We start from the raw sequence: 24,912 nt of genomic DNA, 5'->3' as shown, positions 1-24,912 counted from the left end.
GCTCTGAACAGATCCTCTTTAGTTTCCTTTATAGGATCATTCCAGCCAGTCTCAAAATGAACATAAAAAAATTAGTATTCTGAACATTCTACAAGACTTTAACACTCATTTGTATTAAAGAAATAACAAATTCGCCTGGTTTTCAAGATCTACAAATGAAAGATAACCTTTGTGGAGGCTGATGGGGACAAAAGTGCCTATGTTATCCTAAAGAATTGAGTCCCTGACCTTTCCCTTGGCATGCCCAGTGACCAGGAGCTTGGCTGCAAAAAGCGTTCCAATCTTTTGTGCTTGTTATTTCAGGCAGAGGAGTTTCGGGACACAGTCCACATGCTGTTGGAGTGGCTTTCTGAAGCAGAGCAAACTCTTCGCTTTCGAGGGGCTCTTCCCGATGACACAGAGGCCCTGCAATCACTCATTGACACTCATAAGGTAATCCAGCCCTCAGGCTCGGTGACCTGTGCTGTCCACCCAGTGAGGGCTGCCCCACCACTTAGAAAACAGCATTTGCTTGCATATATCATCCATTATGTGAGAAAGAACAAAACTGGAATAGTTCAGCTCATCGGTTTAGTAGGAAGGAAAGAGAAGTAACTGTTCATTTTTACAAGAGTGATTCATGTTGGTTATAAACAAATAAAACACAATAGTATTATATGAAGAAAATGTGAACTGTTCCTCTTTTTCCCTGCATTCTCCTTTTCTTAACTATTATGTTGCTAGCTATGGGTCCTAGTCTGATCCCCCAGAACTGCTTACCAAGCTATAGAGTAATTCAGTGTCTGGGGCCTCAGTCTGCTCTAATGAGATGGGAAGTGTTTCCTTTTTTAATTTTCATGTTACCTACCCCAAGGTTTTAATCTTGGTTTTCTAATTGTATTCTCTTATGATTTTTTTTTTTTTTTTTAATATTGTGTTTTTGAGCTGGGGTTGTGGCTCTGTGGTGGAGCGCTCACCTAAATGCGTGAGGCGCTGGGTTTGATCCTTAGCACCACATAAAGATAAAGTAAAGATATTGTGCCCACCTATAATTTTTTTAAAAAATTATAGTGTTTTATAGCTCTTTATGTTTTTCTAAAACAAATATGTTCATAAATGTGGAAATGAAAGAAAGTAAGATTTAAAAAGAAACTAATTCAGAATAGGAAAAAGGCCATACCACTGTGTCCTTAGGCTTTATCATCATCTCTAGCAGAGCAAGACACTTAGGGTAAAAGGAGATACCTCTCACCTTCCAACATCTTTGAGAACTAGAAAGAAAAGGCAAGACAACAGAATAATAGGCTTGAAGGTCATGAGGTAGGAACAGATTTAGTACGTACTTGGGTGTGTGATGCAGGGACAAGTGGGTGAAACCTGCTAAATGAGAGACTGAATAGGTACCATAAGGGTGAAGAGGAAGGCAGCAGTCAGGCCATTCTTAAAGAGATTTGTATTCTGAATTAATAAAATTGATTGGGGCAGGGGGAGGAACAGAGACACCAATTGTGGTGGCAAATGCCTGTAATCCCAACAGCTCAGGAGGCTAAGGCAGGAGGATTGCAAAATCAAGGCCAGCCTCAGCAACTTAGCAAGACCCTATCTCAAAACAAAAAATAAAAAGGGCTGGAAATGTGGCTCAGTGGTAGAGCTCCCCTTGGTTCAATTCTTCGTACCATTAAAAAAAAAAAAAAAGCTAGACATACCTATATACAGGTTTTTAGAGATCTGTTAAAACATCAGGAAAAAAATTGAAATTTCTTTCACCTCTCAATATTAATTAATCATGGATACATTTAAGTTCTTATTTTTCAATCTTGTTTAGGAATTCATGAAGAAAGTGGAAGAAAAGCGAGTTGATGTTAATGCAGCGGTAGCCATGGGAGAAGTCATCCTGGCTGTCTGCCATCCCGATTGCATTACCACCATCAAACATTGGATCACTATCATCCGAGCTCGCTTTGAGGAGGTGAGTCACTGTGCACCCAAGAAAATGGAATAATAGTGATAACATACCATGGAGCTTTGTTTTCTTTTTCCTTCAGGTAAGTAATCTTTCACTCAGTGTGAATATCTCAACAAAAATTAACTTTTTAGTAAAGACTTCTTGGCAATGTGCAGCAATCTGGAAGGATAGTGCTGATGTAATGATGTACTTGTTAGTGCCTTCTGATGGACACGGTGTATGTTGCTCCCTCTTTGCTGAGAAGTCCTATGTTTAATATCATGTACTAGGTCTGCTTTCAGGAGAACTGCCTGCCTATCCCAGCTCTTAGCCAAGCTTTCTCACTGGGGTAAGAGAGGAATCTTGACTGGCTTGCATGGTATCTCCCCTAAAAAGTCATTTTGCAGATAAGATGAAAAGATGCTTTGAGACAAAGGGATGTGTTTGATAAAAAGAGGCTATGGTTGCCTTCTTTCTCCACAGGTCCTGACATGGGCTAAGCAGCACCAGCAGCGTCTGGAAACAGCACTGTCAGAACTGGTAGCTAATGCTGAGCTCCTAGAAGAACTACTGGCATGGATCCAGTGGGCTGAAACCACCCTTATACAGCGAGATCAGGAGCCAGTCCCTCAGAACATCGACCGAGTTAAATCCCTTATTGCTGAGCATCAGGTATCTTACTTTACTGGCGTTTTCTGTGTAGTTTTGGAGCCCATTTCCTTTGCCCTGTGTAGTCATGTTTTAATTGCTGCTTCACATGTTACCGCAAATTTAGCAGCTTAAAACAACAGTCTTACCTCACAGTTTCTGTGGATTGGGACTCCAAGCTTGCATTAGCTGAGTCATCTTTTGGGGGGTCTCATCTGAAATCAAAGTGTCAGCCAATACTACAGTTCTCATCTGGAGTATGGGATCCTTTTCCAGGCTCATTCACTTCCTTGCAGTTGTAGAACTGAGGTCTCCATCTTCTTGCTGGCTTTCAGCTCCTAGAGGCTGCCTTCAGTGTGTTTTCAAAGCCAACAGGAGAAACTTTCCCTTGAAGTGACTTACGTAATGAAATAAAATGATGACTGTTCCATCATTATCATAGGCATTGCCCACACTCACGGGAAGGGAATTACACAGGGCATATATACCAGCAGTGGGATCCTTGGGGGCCAGCTTAGAGGTCTGGCCTTCATTGCAGCCAAGGACTCACTGGCCTATCCCTATTATACCTGGGTTTGGAAAGAGCTTTTACCAGAACCCAGAGAAGAGAGGCTAACACGTAAGAAACCAAAAGAAGGAAAGCTCAGTTGAGCTTTGTTCCTAATATATCCTTAGGCAAATAAGGCTTATAACTGTGGTAATTTAGACTGAATGCAAGCATGGTTCTTGCTTAGTTGAACTTTTTCTTAGTCAACATGATCTTTTTAGTTAATGTGAATAACTACCCTAGCAAGTAGGAACTCCCTATACTTCCTATGAAGTTAACCTTCCTCACTTCCCCTGCTGACTTTAAGGTCATCCTCCTAGATAAGGCCAGTCTCACTCCCCTGGGTCTTTAAGCTCTGCCTTTCTGTTTACTCTTACTCCACAGCCTCTAGACATGACCCCATTGTGCTTCCACCATTATTACCTGTTTTGTTCTCCAACCAAGCTTCTTCCCTACCTCTTTCCTTGGTTTCCATTCACTCCACTGACCCCTGTGGTCTGACTTCCACCCCATTAGACCACTGACACAGTTCCAGCACGTCCTACTGGCTAAGTCAAGTGGATGCTTTTCAATCCTTGTCTTATTTGATGTGTGGCATATTTGGCTCTTTCTGACCATTCGTTCTCAAGTCATCTGAACTGGTTCCTATTCCTACTTATTAATCTTGGTGTTCCTTAAGTTTTTGTCTTCCTTACTTAACCCCACCCCTCCCAAACCTGCTTCCTCTTTGTTCATTCACCCAGTCCCATAGCACAGAAGCCAGTGATGGATCTGGAATTCTTTCCATTCCTCTGCTCCCTACGTCTAGCCTTTTACTAGGTCTTGTCTGTTCTGCTTCCAGAATATTTCTTGGCTGTCTTTCCCATTATAACTAAGGCCCTCACCATGTTTTGCCTCAATTACTACAATGATTTCCTAACCTGTCTCCCTACTACTAGTCACTCCCTATCCCCATTACTCTTCCTTCTACATTGATTTGATTATGTCACCTGGATCAAAATCTTTCAGATGTCTTCTATTGCTCCTGGAATAAAATTCTATCCCTTAGTCTGACATAAGGCCTTTTTTTTTTTTTTTTTAATATCTTTATTTTTATGTTGTGCTGAGGATCGAACCCAGTGCCTCACGCATCCAAAGCAAGTGCTCTACCACTGAGCTACAACCCCAGCCCCCATAAGGCCATTTTTTATCTTTATCCTTCTTGCCTCTCCAGCCCCACCTCTTGCCAATCCTCTGATTGCTCCTCTGCTCAGCCAGTGAATGGAAGGGCCTAACCCTGTCTGGCTCCCTCTACTGAACTGTTTCACCCCATTCTTTGACTGATTCTTCATTCCTCAATAACTCTGCTCAGGCCCCAAACTCTAGGCGATTTCCTTGCCACCTCAGTTTGTGAGTTACTCATTCTTGTCTTCCTGAACACCTTTATGGCATTTAATGCTCTGAATTCTTGGCTTTCATTACTTAGGTGTGAGCTACTCAAAATCAGAGACTATGTCTTCCTCTTTGAGGTCTTTAGCCTCTGATAAAGTACCTTGCTCTCTCAAATTTTTTAATGAGAATGAGAATTTGCAAAGTCTTCTGTTGTTGAGAGCCAGGGCCGGTCATTCTGGCATTTGCCAGAGGGAATGTTTGAAAGGTGATGCCAGAGATGATGATTTGAGTTAAGCTATACATAATTGCTGTGAAGCTGGATCGATTGTATTGTATATTTGACCTTTACTGTTGGGCAATGGGTCGTCCCTTGCTGCCTTGGGAGCCCGCTACTTTGGAGTTCTCCCGGGATTCCCGGAGAGTTCCCATTGGTTGGGGAAGTGCCGGAGGAGGGATTTCCAGTTGGTGTGTGGTGTGTCCTTGTCAAAAAAGTGCGCATACAGTGCCGGTAAGAGTTGAAATAAAGTAGTTGCTGTTTGAACCTACAAGGCTTTGTGGCGGCTTGGTTATTCGCGTCCAGCCAGACTGCAGCATTCTGTCACTTGGGCAGTCTGCCATGGGCTTTGGCCTTTGTTAGTAAGAATTTGTTAGTAAGAAGATGCCTGTTGCCATTTTAGACCAAGAAAACACTCAACCCTTTTTCGTATTTTTTGTATTTAACAGACATTTATGGAGGAAATGACACGCAAACAGCCTGATGTGGACCGGGTTACCAAGACATACAAAAGAAAGAATATAGAGCCTAGCCATGGTCCTTTCATCGAGAAATCCCGCAGTGGTAGCAGTATGTTTCCAGCCCATTATTTGGGATGCTTCCTTTCTGTTAATTGAAGATGAGCATTTTTAAGCATCTATCAAAAGAATTGCTTTTTGATTTTCAAAACTATATTGGGTTTTAAGCAAATCTGTTTTTTTAAACTTGTTTTTCTTAATTAGTAGTATACAAGATGATAGAACCTGTTCTTTAGCAGAGGCCTTTCCATTGTTTTAGTCCTGGTGCTGCTGTTCTCATTTGGCTTGTACTAATTTAATTGTAACATAAATCAACTCATATAGAATCCATTGCTTTTTTCATTGAGTTGATATGTCCTTGGTCCACTATGGTGAGAAAGAATTGTTTGGAAATATATGGAAAACAGTTAAGTACCTATTCGCTTAGGAGAATCAGTAGTTTTGGAGTTAGTAAGCCTTCATGTTGCCAAGTCCCATATTTCTTTTCTCCATTACAGACGGGATAGCATTGTAGAGATCTTACATCTATAGCTGTTTCTGTTTTTGAACTGACAAAACCAGCTCTTCTAATCTTGTGGTTATTATTCCTTTTAGGGAAATCCTTAAGTCAGCCTACACCTCCTCCCATGCCAATCCTCTCACAATCTGAAGCAAAAAATCCACGAATCAACCAGCTCTCTGCCCGCTGGCAGCAGGTGTGGTTGCTAGCCCTGGAGCGCCAGCGGAAGCTGAATGATGCCTTGGATAGACTAGAGGAGGTAATAACTGTCCCTTATGTGATTCTGTTATTAAAACGGTCCTTCTGAGGCCTTCTATATGACCTGTGTGCCTTTACCTATTTCTTCAAAAGCAGAATCAGACAAGCCAGGCATGGTGGCGCACGTCCATAATCTCATCAGCTTAGTAAGGCCCTCAACAACTTATCAAGACCCCATCTCAAAAAGGGTTGGGGGATGTCGCTCAGTGGTTAAGTGTCCTTGGGTTCAATCCCCAGTGCCATAAAAAATAAAAATTAAAAAAAGAAGTAGAATTAGACTTACACTGAGCCCCAGTACTCTTTTTTCATGCTCTGAATGAGAAGACTTGTTCATGAGAAAACCACTCACACGGCAAAGTAGATTGTAGCATCCAGTTGTGGAAAGCAGTTAATTAGCCAATCCAGCGTGATTCTTCTTGGCACCTTGCTGTGGTTCAGAACCAGGAACATAACATTGACAAATTATCTCCAGATGTGTAGCTTAAAGAAATGACCATTATTGAGCCCTTTTATGTAGAGATATATATACTATCCAATTATGAAATAAGAATAATTTTTTAGATTTCTTGTTACTCTGTTGGTTTTCACTAGATCATGGAAAAGCAAATTAATTTTGAATTATCATTACCAATATAAAAATAGATAAGTATTGCACTTCCTAGTTTTAAAACAAACCTCTAATATCTTTTATATTTTTTTATTTGTGCATATCAAAGCAGCTATTCCCAGAAGTGAGTGTTCTGTGTTTTTTGTTGTTATTTCCCATAGGTCAGTTGAGTTGTAAGCATATTTGGTTCTTGGCGCTTTTTTCTCCCATTCTTTCCAACTTTGGAGTTTGAAAGACCAGGGGGAAAACTATTGCACTCCAAAGTCAAAATGAGTGTGAATCACTGACATAGTCCAAGTAACTGAAAATCACCCTGCCCACCACACAGGCCTGCTGTTTTCAATTAAGGCCAAACATTTAACATAAACATCAGGTGGTCAGTTTGCTCCCTCTGGTGCCATTCCAAAGAAACATGCATGGGGGCAGGTTTGGGTTGTTCCATATAGAACTCAGATTTCCTCATAGAAGTCTCAGAAAATAATGGGAAACAGGAGCCTCCTGATGTGGGTCCTGTGTGTGGTCATAGTATTTTTCAAAAAAATGTAAATGAGGGATGCTGAGATCTCCCTTTGGGATAGAATCTACTCCCTACTACTAAGAGGATGGTCCTTGGAAAAATCCAAAGGAAAAGCAAGGCTGGGTTCCACCCATTCTTGTTCTTCGTGCTCTGTATTTTCTGTGGTGGTTTTTCAGTTACCATTACTCCTGCTATACCCATTATACTGCAGCTCATGTAAATAATCATGGCTTTAAGTGAAGGAGCCAGATTGTACCTTCACAAGAAACAACATGTAGATAGCATTGTTGGTGCCCCTCACAAGGCACCATGCATGGCTTCACTAAATATGTGAGAACTTTGGTATGCTCTGGGAAGCTTTGAGGGCTATAAGTAAAAAGTCTTATTGACACCTCTGATTTCTGTCTAGTTGAAGGAATTTGCCAACTTTGACTTTGATGTTTGGAGGAAAAAGTATATGCGTTGGATGAATCACAAAAAGTCTCGGGTAATGGACTTCTTCCGACGCATTGACAAAGACCAGGATGGGAAGATAACACGTCAGGAGTTTATCGATGGCATTTTAGCATCCAGTGAGTCCATTAGTAATTCCAAATACATTTCACATCTGGATTCCTTGCACTTACTGTTAGAAGTTGTAATGTTCAGTCTCTCTGAAGTGAAAGTGTAATCTTGGGGAAGAAGTAATGTTACTATCTGCTCAAGTCATCTACACACCTGTAATCCCAGTGGCTTGGGAGACTGAGGCAGAAGGATTGCAAGTTCAAAGCCAGTCTCAGCCAAAGTGAGGTGCTAAGCAACTCATTGAGACCCTGTCTCTAAATACAATACAAAATAAGGCTGGGGATGTGTCTTAGTGGTTGAGTGTGTCTGAGTTCAATGCCTGATACACAGACCCAATATCTTTATTTATTTATTTTTATGTGGTGCTGAGGATTAAACCCAGTGCCTCAAGCGTGTGAGGCAAGTGCTCTTCACTGAGCTACAACCCCAGCCCTCATCTGTTGTTTTGATGGAGAGAGAAATCTCATTTCACTGGAAATATATGTACATATATGTGTGTGTGTGTGTGTGTGTGTGTGTGTTTGATACCTTGGGGCAAGACTAAAACATTTGAGGTATAACTAAGAAACTAACTTTGAATTATGAGGTTCTGAATAAGATATTTTTTAAAACTTTGAAGTTTCTTCATAAGTCAAGCATAATGGCACCCATATGTAAACCCAGAAATTTAGGAGGCTGAGACAGGAGGATCTCAAGTTGGAGTACAGCCTGGGAAACATAGAGATACACTGTCTCAAATTTTTAAAAAATAAAAAGGATTGGGGACATAGCTCCATGTTAGATTTCCCCTGGGTCCACTGGCAGTTTCACACACACACAAAAAAAGGACTGGGGATATAGCTCAGTTGGTAGAGTGCTTGCCTTGCATGCACTAGGCCCTGGGTTCAATCCCTATACCACCAAAAAAATTTAAAAAAGAATATTTTTCACAAATGCAGTTTTTGACCTCTCTATAATAGCTTACAACATGTTAGCAGAAGACATAGTTGAGGCATAAAGCACTGAAGTATCTTGCCAAGATCACAAAGCACTTTTTAAGCTGTATAACTCCAAGTAAGGAAGTCAGGGAAAGCCTGTCTATGCAGGTACTATTTGAGGTGAGATCTCAATGATGAGAAGGATCCAACCATATTAAGGTTTGTGGGAGGAGTTAGGGAAGAGATAACAGTAGGCACAGAGCACTGAAATGGGAATGAATGTGGCACATTCTAGTAATAGAAAGGTTAACATAGCTGGTATGTTATAACCTAAGAGGAAAGGGGTGGAGTTGGAAGGATAGGCAGCAGTCAGTTAATGTAGGTCCTTGTGGGCCATAGTGAAGAGTTTAAATATCACTCCAAAGGTAGCAGGACAATGGGGAGCCATCAGGTTTTTGGTTGAGAAACAATATAATCTAATTTATGTTTTGATAAATCACTCTGACCACTATGAATGTTCACACTTCCCTGTGGAAAGCAGTTTATTAAGAATGAAATCAATAATCTAAGTGTAGAAAAAAAACTTCCTCTATTAATTCAAAATTATCTCTATTCTGAGATAGTGACTCATCTAAAAACCAGTAGTAGTGGAGTGGATAATTCTTATGTGGTAGGTCTGAGTAATTGTAATATTTTATGCCTTTTGTTATATCTGAAATATTACTTTAGTATTTTAATTCTATAGGAAGTGAGGAAGTCTATACACAGAAATTCTAAAGTCTTAACTAGTAGCCTCTAATGCTATATTTTTTAAAAATATTTTTATTGTTGATGGACCTTTATTTTACTTATTTATTTATATGTGATGCTGAGAATCAAACCCAGTGCCTCTCACATACTAGGCAAGCACTCTACCACTGAGCCACAACCCCAGCCCCTAGAAAGTAAATTTTTGAGTGATTTTTTTTTTTTTATCTTTATAAAAGTGGGGTGGGTTTAATCTTTATATATATTTTTTCTTTTAAATACTTATATAACTGCCAATAACTGCCAATCAACCAAGTAAGCCTCTCAGTGTTTCACACTATGATTCCTTTTTTTCAGAGTTCCCTACCACCAAGTTAGAAATGACTGCTGTGGCCGACATTTTTGACCGAGATGGGGATGGCTATATTGACTACTATGAATTTGTGGCTGCTCTTCATCCCAACAAGGATGCTTATCGACCAACAACTGATGCAGATAAAATTGAAGATGAGGTATGGGAAATGACTGTCTTTTGAGTGTATTTTTAACCATAAATTTATACTATCTTGGATTTGGTTGGGTACAGTTACCACATCAGTCTTTTTTTTTTTTTAATTTTTTTTTTATTTATTCTTAAGTTTTAGGTGGACACAACAATATTTTACATTTATGTGGTGCTGAGGATTGAACCCAGTGCCTCTTGCATGTTAGGCAAGCACTCTACCACTGAGCCACAACCCCAGCCATGATTATTTGATTTTGATGCATGCATATTAGCACTTACCTCTAAAGGAATTCTGAAGCAGGATGAAGAACATGTTGTATAGTTACTTGGGAAATTCTTTTTTTTTTTTAAAGAGAGAGAGAATTTTAATATTTATTTTTTAGTTTTTGGCGGACACAACATCTTTGTATGTGGTGCTGAGGATCGAACCCCGGCCGCACGCATGCCAGGCGAGCGCGCTACCGATTGAGCCACATCCCCAGCCCCTTGGGAAATTCTTTCTAGCCTTTCTTTCTCAATGTCTCTGTTACCTCATTGAGTAACGCAGTTTGGATTAATTTGGATTAGAAGATAAATAATTATGTCAAAGTCCTGAAATGCCTAAAAAACAATTAAGTTAATAATGGCTTCTCTGTTTATATGTTAAAAAGGGGGGTCTTTATTTCTCTGACTAGGAAGTCTTGTTTTATCCATCACGATTTATTTTTATTATTGTTCACAACCGATAGGTCACAAGACAAGTGGCACAATGCAAGTGTGCAAAGAGGTTTCAGGTGGAACAGATCGGAGAGAATAAATACCGGGTAAGGAAGAGAAGAGCCAGTCCTCTATGGTGGTTGTTTCCTCATATGTGGCCCTTATAGGTGAAAGAACCTGACACACAGCAGACTGGGTTGTCCCATCTTCTGGTGCCCATGGCCTTGAGATGTAGTCACTCTTCGGCCTCATCTCTAGAGGTCAAATGGCAGGTGTCCTGTTGAGCTTACCAGATTTAGGTTGACAGTAGCTTGTATTTGATAAGATAGTGATCATTTAAGAGTCTTCATCACACTGCTAACCAAAGTCTTTAAGCAAGGATGAAGGTACCTTTGGAAACAATACCTACTGATTGATTATTCACTCCAAAAAGGCAGTTATCTTGAGCCTGAGCATCTCCCAGACCCTCAGAAGACTGGGGGAACCATGTCAAGGCCCCAAACAGATGCTGTACCTGTTCTGAGCTGGGCTACAGATGGGGCCTGGGCACTCTGGGGAGGTTAGATATGGCCATAACAGTGAGCTGTACTTGTATTTTAGCTTCTTTGGGACCAGGGTCAAGGACATAAAAGGAATTCAAAATAGGGCTCCTAAAATATATTCTGCAGTTTGTTGGGATTCCCGCAGTCCTAAGAAAAATATATGTTTGGCAAAGAGGATGTAGATGATCGTGCTTGGCTGAAAAAAAAAAAAAAGAAAAAAAAACCAGGAAAATCTAAGTTTCATTAGTGCCTCAAAAATATCCTCAGACTACACCAGGCTGCTATTAGCTGAGGGCTTTGGGTGACTCTGCCTTGAATCCTACTCAGGACATTAGTTAGAGCTCCAGGTAATCCTATGCTTGCTTGTTAGGTTTTGTTTTCTTGTTTTTTAATAACCTTGGAGAGAAATGAGTTAATGAGCAACAGAGTGAAAGGTTAGAGCTTCTTAATTTGTAAAATCATGACTCTATGGCAGGATTCAATGGTAGTATAGTCAGTATATATTCAAAAGACTGGTAACATGATATGATTTCATTCTTTAGTGTTAATTTGACAAAATGTTCTCTTTTTTTCCCTCCATCCTTTATTCTTACTGTCTGTAGTTCTTCCTCGGCAATCAGGTACAGTGTGCCTTGCAATGTTCTCCTCAGTGGATATGGTCTGTGTAGCTGATGCTGCCTGTTCTTTGCTGTGGGGAGAGGACATAATCTGAAGCATGCCTGGGTCACATCTGGTTGTCTTACCAAGTGGAGAAACTGCTAACAGGGCCAGTATTATAAAGCTGTCTCAGTGGCAAAAGGATCAAAGTATACTTATTTTTGTTTTTTAAAGATGAAAAAATCTATTCAAACTTAGATTGGTTAAAGATGACACTATGCTGTACTGAGTTACAAGTAATATGACTTGGGAAATTGAGACTAGGGTATCAATCCATTTTACTTGTAAGATGAGCTTACTCTTGTACTTCTATATTGGAAGTCACAGCTCAGTTCTTCCTGATTTTTATCAGTCTTTTGACAGCACAAGTTTTACATAAGGTACACTAAGTCAAAAAGTTCTAGGGGTGCTTTAGTACTCTCTGTATAAGTACTTCATTAATATTTATCATTACTTACTATTATATTTTATAATTATAAAGTTCCTGAAAATTATAGTGTAGAAATTATAATTGACTATGGCTTAAAGTTTGCCAGTTATGACCAAAAGCTAGTGATATCAAATTAGACATATTTATATAAAAGATTGGATGCTTTGACTCCGCTTGGTAATTCTAACCTTTCAGATCTTTTTGAGGGCTCATGGGTCCTGTGTCTTTTAAATGTCAAAGAAAGTTGCATGTTAAATCTGTCTCTCTGGTGTGAAATTTGAAACACTAAGAGTTGATTTGAGGCCCTCAGTCAATGCTCAATTCCAGGTACTGCAATAATCACTAACTACAGTAATGTTCTGGGCCAGTGGCAAGAGCGGGATAGAAATAAACTGAAGATGAGAACAGTCAAGTGGCTTTAAATAAATCCTTGCAGTAGAGCACCCAGCATGCCTGCTTCCTGGTGACCATTCAGGTACTAGGGCCTCTTTGAAGGGGCACTGATGCCCTCCTCCACTGCTTTATTGACCAAAAGAGGGTCAGATGAGTCATTCTAATGTTACGGATAAAATTATAAAATTATTTTATACACAAGGTACGTGAGGCTTCAAAGAACACATGTCACTGTCATACAGCTAATATCAGTGCGATCATTAAGAACCCACTTCCCTGTGAGAAAAGGAAACAGTGGTTACTGACCTCCAAGACTCTGGTTCAGAGTTTTCAGCCTCTCTGACAACCCTATTCTGTAGGTTTCTATTTTTAGAGCTGTTGTAAGTCTCCTACCACTTGTCACTCTAGCCTCAACTTCCCTAGCTACTCTGGTTCTTCTTGCCTTGGATCAAATTTCCTTTTCCCAGAGCTCAGCAGAAACAAGTGAGAATCTTTCTAATAGAACTTCATTGAGAAATTAAAGAGGAGCCAACCATGAGATAAATGGAGTAGTAAACTCTAGGACATAGTATTCTAAGAATAAACTTCTCCCTGGGTGCCTTCCTGTTCACTCTGGAGGACACACAAGTACATATTACTCTTTTTCCTCACCTATACCGAGAAAAGCTAGTGATATCAAATTAGACAGTGACTTGGGGGTCACTGTGCTTGATCTGGTGGAGCCTAGCTACTTCCCAGAACAAGCTTCCTACACAGCAGGGGCCAGCTGCCCTCCATGATAGGGCATTTCCTCCCTCATAGCTGCAAGGAGTGCTGCTTTTGCCCCACCATGCTGTTGCTGTAGTCACTTGTATAAAATTTTAAAAACTATGAAAAAATTAGCATAGGACTATTTATATTCAAAGTAAATGGCTGGGAAGGAAGAGACAAGATTTTTTAGTCTCCTTGCCTATATAAATAGTGCACTGGAGTCAGAGCTGCTGAGAAACATGGAGAACTACTACCAGTTATTAATAATGAAGGAGGATGGTTATATGCCCTTCTTAAATATCATTTCTCACCTTTTCCATTTTTCTGCCTGTTTCAAAGTTTTTCTCCTTTATAACTTTGAAAATGCTGGTTGACAATTCAGTAATCCCTGTTTCACTCCCCTGAGAACATCCTCCTTGAATTAAATAACTTTAGGAATTCAGTTTCTTTAACCAAGTGTTTGATGTTTGTTTTGGAAACTCAGCATGCTTCTCTTTTGATGCCTCTTACTTCATTTTGGGCTATTTATGCAATGGGAAACTCCAAATGGCAAGATAGAGCCAGAAAATAGGAATATTAGAACAAAAGGAAAAATAAACACTAGAAGATCATGCTTGTTCCAAGGTCCAGAATAATTATTGAATACTAATTAGAATTATGGGCAATTTTTATTTCTTCAACTAAATTTTAGAATAAATGCTTTCTGATTATTTTGTAGCTTGAAGAAACCCTTTCTCCTGGTGACATTGCAATTAGAGAATACTTAGGATTTACTTCAGAAAATCAGATGCAAAAAGTCTTGTTTTTCTTCCAAGCTTATAATAATGATGCTTTGCAAGGGTTTCCTTATGGCTTGACTTAGAATTTGCTGTTCTCCATTTAACTTTTAAGCACACTGTATTCAGAAGTTGACATCCACCCCCTATCTTTTAGAAAAACAAATTTTCATAACAGAATGTAGGCACTGATTTGGGCAGAATCTTTAAGAGAATCAAAAGGAGAGAACATTTATCTATCTTCCCCCTCTCCTTTTGGTGCAGGGGTGTGACCAGGAAGAGAGGACTCTATCCCAGTGGAAAGTACTTGAAGACACAGACCTGTAGCTTGATGTTTCTGCTTTCCTATTTGTTAACCCTCTTGTGAAAAATGCAAAATGGAGCTTAAATTTCTCTCAAAACTATGACATTGTCATTCCATCTGAATACAGTCTGCTTTAGGGGAAAAAGTATAAATCTACTTTAAGGCATACTCATTAAATTTTCCCTTGATTCTACAGTTTGGGGATTCTCAGCAGTTGCGGCTGGTCCGTATTCTGCGCAGCACAGTGATGGTCCGGGTTGGTGGAGGATGGATGGCCTTGGATGAATTTTTAGTGAAAAATGATCCCTGCCGAGGTAAGGAAGCATCCTGAGTGGATGGTACATGTTAGGATGTTAGGTAGGGCCATACTGCTGCTCTTTTCGTGCTTCTAGAAGTGTTGGTGGGTCTTTGTTGTTTGTTTTGTCACAGTTCTGGTCTTGTTTATTGTTTTTTCACACTGCCTAGATAATGTCCCACCTACCACAAATTAGAACTCAAGTGCCGGGGAGAAAAGGCTAGAGAGGTCAGTGCTGTCAGGGAGAATGCAGAAATGAGAATTAAGACTTTAATGGTATCATCTGAACATTTCAGTTTGGAGTGTTATTAATACCAGCCTAGCAAGGAGCCTTTTAGTTAGGTTCCTGTATCTTAGAGCCTAGATCCCTTCTATAATTCCTGTGGCTGCAACTCAGAGAGTATTGGGCTCTTCCCATGAAGGGATGAATTGGTAAGCCCCCCTAACTAGGAAGGACGTTAAAGGACACCTACCAACAGTACCAACACTTCTAAGACAGATGGTCACCTAAGACCATAGCGTGTCTTCCTATTAAATGTGAAAGGCTGACCCACTGGCCCAAAGGTGAAAAAAAGCTATCAAATGAGCAGCAAAGGGGAAAATGTCCAAATCCCAGTTGCTGAATCCTGCTTAGCTATATGCTTTCCTTTATCCTGTTAGCAGAGCTGCATGTGGGTGTATAAGAGGCTCCCCCACTATCTCCCAGTTTGTCTTTCTTGACTAGTTTCTGCATTTCCAGCTCTGTCTCTGTTTCTTTGTGTTTATATATTTTTTATTCTAGTTCACCATCCTGGGAGTAAAATAAAGCGCTCTGATTCCAGCTCTTCGATTTCCAGTCAGTCTCCCATAGGTTGGCTTTTACCCTTTGTCCCTCTTTCCCATGCCTTCGTCCGTGGAGAATGGCTTTGCTTCTTAAACTATAACACCTCTTGGCTCTTGATATCTGCTGCTTTCATGAATGCTTGAAATAGCCAAACCATTGCTTTTCCAACTATTCTACATTGACAGGGCATGAAACACTCATTGAGACAGTATCCATGGAGTTGGTTCTGTTTTCTACTTAGTTAACAAATGCTTCTATACCTTTATGTGCTACACACTTTATTACAAATAACAGATTTTTGCCTCTTAACCACCCTATGAGGTATTGATACTGTTATCTCCATTTTACAGAATAAGAAATTAAGGCATAGAAAACTTAAATAACTTGCTTAAAAACAGGCAGCCAATAAATGGCAGAAGCAAGATTCAAATCCAAGTCAGTGTGACTGTGACCACCATGCTGTGTGTCTCAGAAGCTCACATACCTGCTTGTTATGTGTATTATGTTGATCCAGCCTGCATAATTAAATTAAGGTTTATTGACATAGCAGAAATGTTTACAGTACAGTTATATAACTTCTTTGAAAGTGGTTTATAGTCATATTCTGAAGCAGTTAGGACAGAACTAAAACATACAGTTCTCGAATTAATTCAGATATGCCCATAAATTTGTCCTCTTACTTTAACTCATTCTTCATTTACTCTAATAAACCAGAATAAAAACGAAACACTAAAAATCTCCATTATAAGTTTGGTTTTTTTGTATGTTTGTTTTTTACACAATATCTTTTATTTTGTTTATTTTTATTTCCATGTGGTACTGAGGATTGAACCAAGTGCCTCACACATGCGAGGCAAGTGTTCTACCACTGAGCCACAACCCCAGCCCCCATTATAAGGTTGTTGTTTTTTAAGTTAATTTTGAAAACACCTTTTCTAATAAAAACGTCTGAAAGAATATAGTCAGTTTGAGAATTTAACTTTAACCCAGTAAAACATTATCATGTTCCAAATTTATTAATAAAGGTTTTTATTTTTTTGTTATGTATGATTGGACTAAACAAATACTGCATGTGGCATTGTGGAATCCTCGGTTGCCTGTTTATTTGTTGCCTGCTCTATTGACAATAACATTATGCTGCTAGCGAAGAAGAATACTGCTTGCTTTATTCTTATCTAAAAATTGGAACCCCAAGGAAATTTGGGAGGGCCATCTAGTAGCTATTTTCTATGAACCATGATAGCCTTTTTCAGCAGCACTTGGAGCAAACAAGGTAAGGCTTTCCCATCTCTCTCCAAGAGTGTCCTCCTAGAATTCATTATCACCTCCATTCTTTAGCTATGGAGTAAAGAATTCTCCAGCACTTTTAAATATCTGAACTCTATTGGTAAGGGACAGGATGAGTTATTTCTAGTCAGATAAAAGATTGTTAGGGGGCTGGGGATGTGACTTAATGGTAAAGTGCTTGCCTGGCATTCATGAGGCCCTGGGTTCAATCCCCAACATCCCACCACCACCAACGAAAAAAAATAGTGTTAGGAAATGAACACCTAAGGGCTGGAGTGGGTGGCAGTGGGTTGGAAGAGCATGAATAAGAAAAAGAGAAGTTCCTTGAAACTAGGGTTCTATAGGACTAACATGGCTTCTAGAAACACTGCTTGTGGTAGAGTTTATGTTCATTTCTGGTGTATTTCCTTGGGCCTCTGGACTATATAGAACATTATACTGAGGATGGTATAAAATTATACCAAGGTTCTTGATGCCAGTGTACGCTATTATCATTTGTTACTTCCTTTTACATAGCTGTTGAGAATGATGGAAGATCTTCAACTTATTGCTTTAGCCAAATGTAAAATGTAAAGATATTCCACTTGGTAGATTTGCCAGTTATATAATTTCCTGGTAATGCCACAGTCAGAAGTTTTAATTTTAGTCTTCATCCATGGCAGAGGAAATCATAATGCTTTGGATAATAATAAAAGTGACCTGCTGCCTCAAAATGGGTATTCCTGTACCTAGGCTACTATGTATGTTTTTAAGCATCAGACATAGTCTCCCAAATAAAGATTTAGAAATTTTCATTTATGGAAATTTAAAAAGCACATTTTGGCTTAAAATTGATTTTTAATTTCCATAAAATACACATAAGATTTACTGTCTTAATAGCTCTTAAATGTACAGTTAAGTATATTCACACTATACCACATGTCCATGAATCTGTCTTCATCTTGTAGAACCAAAATCCTACACCTATTAAACAGTAGCTTATGACTGAATATTTACTAATAGGCCTGTTCCAATGTCAGTTGCCCTTAGAAGATGATGGGCTCCTTGACAGTTGAAGAGTTAAACCTGACGTGGTTTCAGTGTGCCTCCCCCATGGCAGCCTCTGTCTGACTTGGTCACAAGAGAGTTCAGCCTCGGATTCTGTGCTAGGATTCAACAGGTTTTCAAACCACAAAATGCAGTGTTAACTCTGCTGGTGATGACTCTGGATGATCTCCACTCCTGTAGACCTTTCTTATGGAGAACTGTTCTCTCTGCTCTTTTTTTTTTTTTTTTTTTTTTTTTTTTTTGACAGCAGAATGCATTATCTCTCTGCTCTTTTAAGTTGCTATTTCTTTTTGTATTCTAACTATAGTAGGTCTGGCAAGCCTGAATATAATCTCGTGGTTTCAGTAATGAAAACGCATAGATTTGCATTGTGGCTCGAGAGCCAGTCACAGAGTTAGAGAGCAAATTTCACTGGGGCATCTTTGTGCTTCTGTTCTTCATCCCTGAAGAAGGAAGGAGCACTTCTTAACAAAATACCTCATGAAAGTCATGAAATTCATCTCTTGAAAAGGTTGGGTCTACCCCATTTTCAGAGGAATAGAGGCTATTGGGTTTCACAGATACTTGTTAAACCCCTAAACATGAGGTTGGGACCCAGAGGTAAATTAAAATGACAGTCCCTGCCTCAAGAAGCTCACAGCCCAGTGCAGGAGCACAGGTGAATAAAGAAATGCCCTTCAGTTGATACAGTGAGTAAGTTGGGTGAGCGAGGCAGGGGAGATGGGTCTGCTCACATAGGTAGAGAGGGCGTCAGGTCAAGGAGGCGTTGCTTCAGCTGCATCAGAGAGGTGACACTGGACAGACAGAGGGCCCCTGGCCATTCACAGTCCAGGAAGCAACAGGTTCAGGTGTACAGGAGTATCAACAGCGGGATAGAAAGGGAACCACAATTAATCCCATGTGACAGTGGAAAGGTATGCAAGGCTGATGGCCAGATAAGATTGTGCAGAGTGGCTGGCAGCTGGGACTGGGTGGTAGAGGCCAGGCCACCACATATTTATGGGCACTTGGTCACATAATGCTTGCCTGGTTCCCAGTCCTTAGAAAATTAAAAAAAAAATCATGGTCAGTTGCTTTTGAAAGATGCTAAACATGCTTCTTTTACTGCAGGACTCTCAGAGCTGGCCAAGTGCTAGCCTCATCAGGGCTCTCCCAAGGGGGGACATGAAGAGGACAGTGTTTACCAAACCCCTCTCAGAGGAACCTCTCAGAAACTTCAGTGTGGGAAATTCTACTCCAAGCAATCTACACAAACAGATTTTTATCTAGAAATGCATTGTGGGGGATGAGTGAGGGCAGGTGGATCATGAGCATGGCAACAAGGAGACTGGTTGGAAGCTGTTGCAGTCACCAGGGTGGAGGAGATGCTTCCTGAACCACACCAGTGTCGGGGGGTGGGGGGCATGGAAAGGCTCCAGGGACTCAAGAGGTGTTAGAAGGTAGACTCATGATTGAACTGCCATCAGGAGGTCAGTGCCTCCATGCACTCCCTGGTTTCTGGCTATGTCTGCTCGGTCTTTGCCTATAACTTCTGACATCAAGAAGGACTATGCTGAGAATGTACATGGGAGTTGGGCATGACAAGGGTGGCACTGAGTTCTCAGAGGAACAAGTTTGTTACCAGGTAGAAAGTCCAAGAGGGAGAACGGGACTGTGGACAGACCTGGAATGAACAGGGAGGAAGGAGAAGGAGCAGAGCGGGTGTCCTTGAGGCCGGGGCAGGGCAATGACACTAAGGATTGAACCCAGGACCTTATTTGTGCTACTCAAGCACTCTACACTGAATTGCATCCCAGCCAGAGGAGAGTGTTTCAGAAAGAAGAGAGCAGATAATTCCCCACACTCCCAACACATTAAACATTAAAAGCTAAGATGTGATGCTTTTACCTATCAAACTGTCAGACTTTCATCTGCACACACATAACTTAATAACAGACAATTGACCAGGCTGAAGTAAATTGGATATACTATGTATTTGGGGTGGTGGGGGGACATGTACTTTGGTGTAACATTTTGGAGATTATCAGTCTTGATCATGGTTAACACATCAGTTAACATGTTTTTTATAAATCCACTTGCAGAAATTTATCCTAAGGAAACATCAAGATGTGTGCAAAAGTTTTCTAAGAGATCTAGACAATTGAGTTAGTCAGATTTTTGTCACATGGCCAAAATATCTGACAAAACCAGTTTAAAGGAGGAAATGTTTATTTGCGCTCACAGTTTCAGAGGTCTCAATCCATAGTCAGCTGGCTCCATTGCTCTGGCCTAAGGCCGTGGAGCTATTCACCTCATGGTAGCCAGGAATCAGAGAGGAGCCTGGAGGACAAGACATAATCCCTATGGACAAGTCCCCATGCCCCACCTGCCTACAGTTACACCCAGTTAGTCTTTTTACATTATTAACACATCAAATGGATTAATGATCTGATTGGGTTACAGCTCTCATAATCATTTCACTTCCTGCATTAACAGGAGGTTTTGGGGGAACACTTCACATCCAGACCATAACAAAAATACAGGAATATTCCTGATATTTTTATATTTATATTAGGATATATTTACATATACACACAGTTATGCAAAAAAAATAAAGTCACACCAACATTTTTTTACTACTTTATCAGTAATTTTTTATTTTATTTTTAGTTGTAGATGGACACAATAGCTTTTTTTTTTAATGTGCTGAGCATCAAACCCAGTGCTTCAGGCATGCAAGGAAAGCACCCTACCACTGAGCCACAACCACAGCCCTCATACCAACATTTTAATAGTGCTGTCCCCTGGGTTGTGATTGTGAGATTAAGTAACTTATTCTTTTTGTAATTTTCTGAGCACGTCAACCTTTCTACAATTTAAAAGAAACAAAAAAACCCATTCCCATGACAGGGACATTATCAGGGCCCTTTGCACAATTTCTATGGAGTGGTAGGAATGGAGGCCTGTGTGGGATGAGGGGAGGTTGGGAACAGCTAAGTACAATTGCTGCTGCAAAGACTGGCTCAGAATGACCTGGGGACAGGATAAGATGAACAAATAAGTAAGTAGACGAATAGAGCTTTAGGCCCAGCTCTGCCATAGCTTTGTTTGACGTTGGCCTCTGTGAATCTTCCCATTCCTTTGGAATGGAAGAGATGCTAATAACAGTCAAATACAATATTGCACATGATAACACTTTGTAAATTGTATAGTGTGTGAGGAATTATATTATCACTCTGTTATTACATATATAGTCCTCTCTCCCCTTTTGGCAGGGGGATAGGATCTCTACATGTTGCCCAGGCAGGTCTCAGCTCCAGAGTTCAAGTGATCTTCTTGCCTCAGCCTCTCCTAGTAGCTGAGATTATAGGTGTATATCAATGTACCTGGCCCATAACCCTTTCTAACATGTCACTGTCTACAACTGGTTTACCTATTTCAAAGTTTTTGAAACTCTTGTAACCCCTGTTGTTTTCTAGCAAAGTTTGCTCTGAAGTGAATTATCAGATATTTACTAGACCATACATATGAAATTCACTGCAGCTAGGGGCCACAAACAATTCTTTGGGGGTATTGAGGCCCTCAGCTGAAAAAATTATTTCTATTTCTCAGTGTCTCCTTACTACCATCTGTATATCCATCTAGCTGAGCACTTCAAACATGATGTATAGTCTTAAAAAGGTACCCAGGTGCTGAAGGAAATCCTCTTTGAGAATGAATTCCTGCTAATGCGTGTAGACAAAGAAGAGTGCTAAAGTCTGAAAAAAGGATGCAGAGAAGAATAGCCAAGGAATAAATCTTGAGAGGCACATTTCATTGGAACTGAGGAAGAAAGAGCTGAGTGTATTAGGGATTGTTAAGTCAGACCATCCAGATGAGCTGAGCCCTTAAGAGACAGCCAGCCTGATCTCCTTTGGTGAGCCTGGGGAAACCCAGGCTCATAGCAGGAAGGATCCCAGCTGGTGGCAGAACCCGACCTGTAGCTCAGTGGTTTTGATAGCCACAAGTTAGTGCTTTTAATCCAATGCTTTGAAATGGTATGTCAACATATCATATGTTGAGAAGAAAAGAACAACAAATAATGGTGGTGGTTCTGTTTCTCCAGAGTTCCTCAGCAGTCTGTTATTCAAATATGCCTAGTACTTTCCCGCCCCCCACCTTGGACTGAGGATTGAACCCAGGGATACTTTACACTGAGCTATGTCCCCAGTCCTTTTTATTTTTTATTTTAAGACAGGATCTCACTATGTTGCCAAGGCTGGCCTTGAACTTGTGATCCTCCTGCTTCAACCTCCTGAGTCACTGGAATTATGGGTGTGTGCCACAGTGCCCAGATATGTCTAATATATTCTAAAAGTAAACAATCTAGGCTGGATGAGCAGGTAGAGGGTTAATATAGGATCTTTCAGAGAGAAACAAAGGACATACTCCAAGAAATTATTTCTTTTACGTTAATAGTGTCTTTCATATTTAACATTTGTTTTGGGCTTACTGATATCTTCTGTGTGAATCATAATTTAAGTTCTGGCCTTAAAACTCCAGAAAGCCATGAGACAGCACCGTGGCCTTCAGTACTGGTTCCAGAGTCTCCCACCTTGATGTTCCACTCCACTTGCAGCTGCCCCTTCAGCTTTTTACTGCTTTCATTTTTTGACTTAACAGTTTCTCACTGGCAAGTTTTGTGCATGGTCTTGTTCTTTCTCTCTCCCCCCACGTATACTTCTTAATGATTCTGTCATCTTTTTTTTTTTTTTTTTTTTAACTGTTCTGAGTCCTTAGACCCCTATCTTTTGGATTGTGATTGACTGAATTCAAACAGAAGAGTCTAGACAATGTCAATTTCATTAATGAGTTTTTTTTTAACCCAATTTCCTTACCACATATTCTGCAAATGCTGAGCAAAAAAATATACGTCCTATGAGAGAGAAAAGGAGTTTTGATTAACATTGGAGCCCTGTGGTCTGTTGTGCCTGCTTCACTTTGAGCAGTTACAGTATGCTTACCCCAGGGAACAGTGCAAAGCAAGACTGGGACAGCAGAACAGGATGGTACTCTGTACACAGAGACTTGCTTATTATCACAAGCTAGGATATTTTGAGTCCCTGTGTCTGTTGTGGGTCAGAATTATAACAAAGCTGATAAGTCATGGATATAGCTTTGTTTTTAAAGAATCCACAGATGGTACAAGGCCTGTAAGTTAAGTAACTATTTTCATGGGGTCAAGCTCCTATACAACCATTGAAAATGTATTGTTAAGATTAACTGATATTGTGTATGTGTGTGTGTGTATCCCCTTTTTTAGCACGAGGTAGAACTAACATCGAACTTAGAGAGAAATTCATCCTACCAGAGGGGGCATCCCAGGGAATGACCCCTTTTCGATCACGAGGTCGAAGATCCAAACCATCTTCCCGGGCAGCTTCTCCCACCCGCTCTAGCTCAAGTGCTAGTCAGAGTAACCACAGCTGTACATCCATGCCATCTTCTCCAGCAACCCCCGCCAGTGGGACCAAGGTATGTGCTGACCTCCCTTATGGCCTCCTTCCCCATTCCCATCTTGGCAGTGTTCGTTGTTCAGGGTAGCCTCTGAAAGACTCCCAGGAAGAGAGAGACATAGAAACATGCAACCAGCTCTATCTAGTATGTCCAGGCCCTGGCACAACACACAGATATGCGGACTTTAAAATGTTTACAGTGGAATAGACAACATTAAATACACATAGACAACATAAATACACATTCAGGCCAGTTACATCAGAAGTATTTCTTTCTTGTCATTGCTAGTTTGAATTTGAGACACCCAGAATTCCTAGTTTTGAAAACTCGAGCACTGTCTATGCAGCTGAGCTAACAAATAATTTTACTCTTTCAATTGGTCATGTATAAAGAATGCTATTGCCTTTCTGCCTGGTCCCTCTTGTCCTGTTGGACTGATGTGCGTTTTATTTTGTTTTCTATTTCTTTAAAATTTAGTGTCTTCTATTTTATTTATTTGTTTATTTATTTATTTATTTATTTCTGTTCCCAATTTGTCCCCTTTCTGTTCCACTTTCAATTGTTCCCCTCCTTCCCTTTGGATTTTCGTTTCACAGACTCCACTTCAGTTCTCTCGCTGTTATGACAAACCCTGGTTGGTAAACAGTAAGGCTGGCACCCCTGTCAGGGACAGCCATTGTCCTGACCTCCAGCTGCCCAGCCCCGAGGTAGAGTATGGCTTTGCTGAGTGGGGAGATGGTCAAGATGAAGCCCTCAATCATTTCAAGAACCTGCCCAGCTCTTCTTCCTGACACAAGCCCACCTCTCCTTCATTCTTATGTGCTTCTGGCACAGCTGATTCATCTGGTTAAGTGTTTTCAGGAGTTTCTAACTCGGATTCAACAAAATTGGAGATAATTGAGAGATACCTAAAACTAGATCAAATTTGTAACAGTCTTCAACATGATATTGGTTCAGTGTGGTGAATAATGGTCATTCCTGGTGACTTGTTTATTCGTTTTGTTTATAGTGGAGCCTCTTGGAGTCTCCAAATGTCAGATACACAGACGAGTTATGAACACTTGAAATTCAACTACGGCGCATGTTCACCAATATTCTATCTTTGCTTACAACTGGAGAGTGGTTGGCACCACCCACCCTGACACCTCCCCAGGGTGGTTGGTACTGCCACACTGGCCCAAGGCATGGATATTGTCTATTTCAGGCAAGCGCAGTATCAGTGACCACTGCTCTGGGACTCCGATTTTAACTTTTGAATTCCTTGGCCGAGCATAGTGGGTTTCTGTAGCCTTGATTTGAAAACACTTGCCAGCAGTGAAGCATGTTCAAATGCAGCCGTTAAAATGCCTAAAGAGTTTTAGAAGAGCAATGTTTCAGAAACAAAGCATGGACCAGCAGCTTGTCTGATCACAGTACATTTTTGCATTCTGGCTCCTACAGGGAAACTTTGGGTTCTCGTGCCTCAAAGCATGGCATTGTCTTTTGTCAGGAAAAGCTTCAGGCAGACACTGGGGAGGCACAAGAAGGCAGCTGCTGTGAAT

At 40.5% G+C, this 24,912-nt stretch overlaps 2 protein-coding genes and 1 non-coding gene across 6 annotated transcripts in view; 1 reads left to right on the top strand and 2 right to left on the bottom strand.

The window, feature by feature from the left end:
* Positions 1-24,912, bottom strand: part of Pabpc4 (poly(A) binding protein cytoplasmic 4) — a 193,672-nt gene that overhangs the window by 98,703 nt on the left and 70,057 nt on the right. The gene's annotated exons all lie outside the window — the stretch shown is intronic.
* Macf1 (microtubule actin crosslinking factor 1) overlaps positions 1-24,912 on the top strand; it is a 221,715-nt gene that overhangs the window by 192,248 nt on the left and 4,555 nt on the right. For 2 of the 4 annotated variants that reach the window (XM_076860679.2, XM_076860680.2), the window contains 12 exons: positions 304-432; positions 1,805-1,948; positions 2,408-2,596; positions 5,214-5,334; positions 5,877-6,040; positions 7,573-7,735; positions 9,749-9,903; positions 10,625-10,699; positions 11,737-11,754; positions 14,641-14,758; positions 23,178-23,389; positions 23,968-24,078. In XM_076860679.2, coding sequence (XP_076716794.1) covers positions 304-432; positions 1,805-1,948; positions 2,408-2,596; positions 5,214-5,334; positions 5,877-6,040; positions 7,573-7,735; positions 9,749-9,903; positions 10,625-10,699; positions 11,737-11,754; positions 14,641-14,758; positions 23,178-23,389; positions 23,968-24,078 — 1,599 coding nt within the window. Of the gene's footprint in view, positions 1-303; positions 433-1,804; positions 1,949-2,407; positions 2,597-5,213; positions 5,335-5,876; positions 6,041-7,572; positions 7,736-9,748; positions 9,904-10,624; positions 10,700-11,736; positions 11,755-14,640; positions 14,759-15,520; positions 15,590-23,177; positions 23,390-23,967; positions 24,079-24,912 lie in introns of all 4 variants that reach the window. The other 2 variants (XM_076860681.2, XM_076860682.2) reach the window with 2 other exon arrangements.
* Positions 10,061-10,133, bottom strand: Trnav-aac (transfer RNA valine (anticodon AAC)). The gene has a single exon. It is a non-coding gene; the product is annotated as a tRNA-Val (tRNA).

The sequence above is a fragment of the Callospermophilus lateralis genome, chromosome 7 (genome assembly GCF_048772815.1).
Source record: "Callospermophilus lateralis isolate mCalLat2 chromosome 7, mCalLat2.hap1, whole genome shotgun sequence".
Lineage (NCBI taxonomy): Eukaryota > Metazoa > Chordata > Mammalia > Rodentia > Sciuridae > Callospermophilus > Callospermophilus lateralis.
The sequence above is the reverse complement of the archived record's forward strand: the minus strand, read 5'-3'. Positions and strand labels throughout refer to the sequence as shown.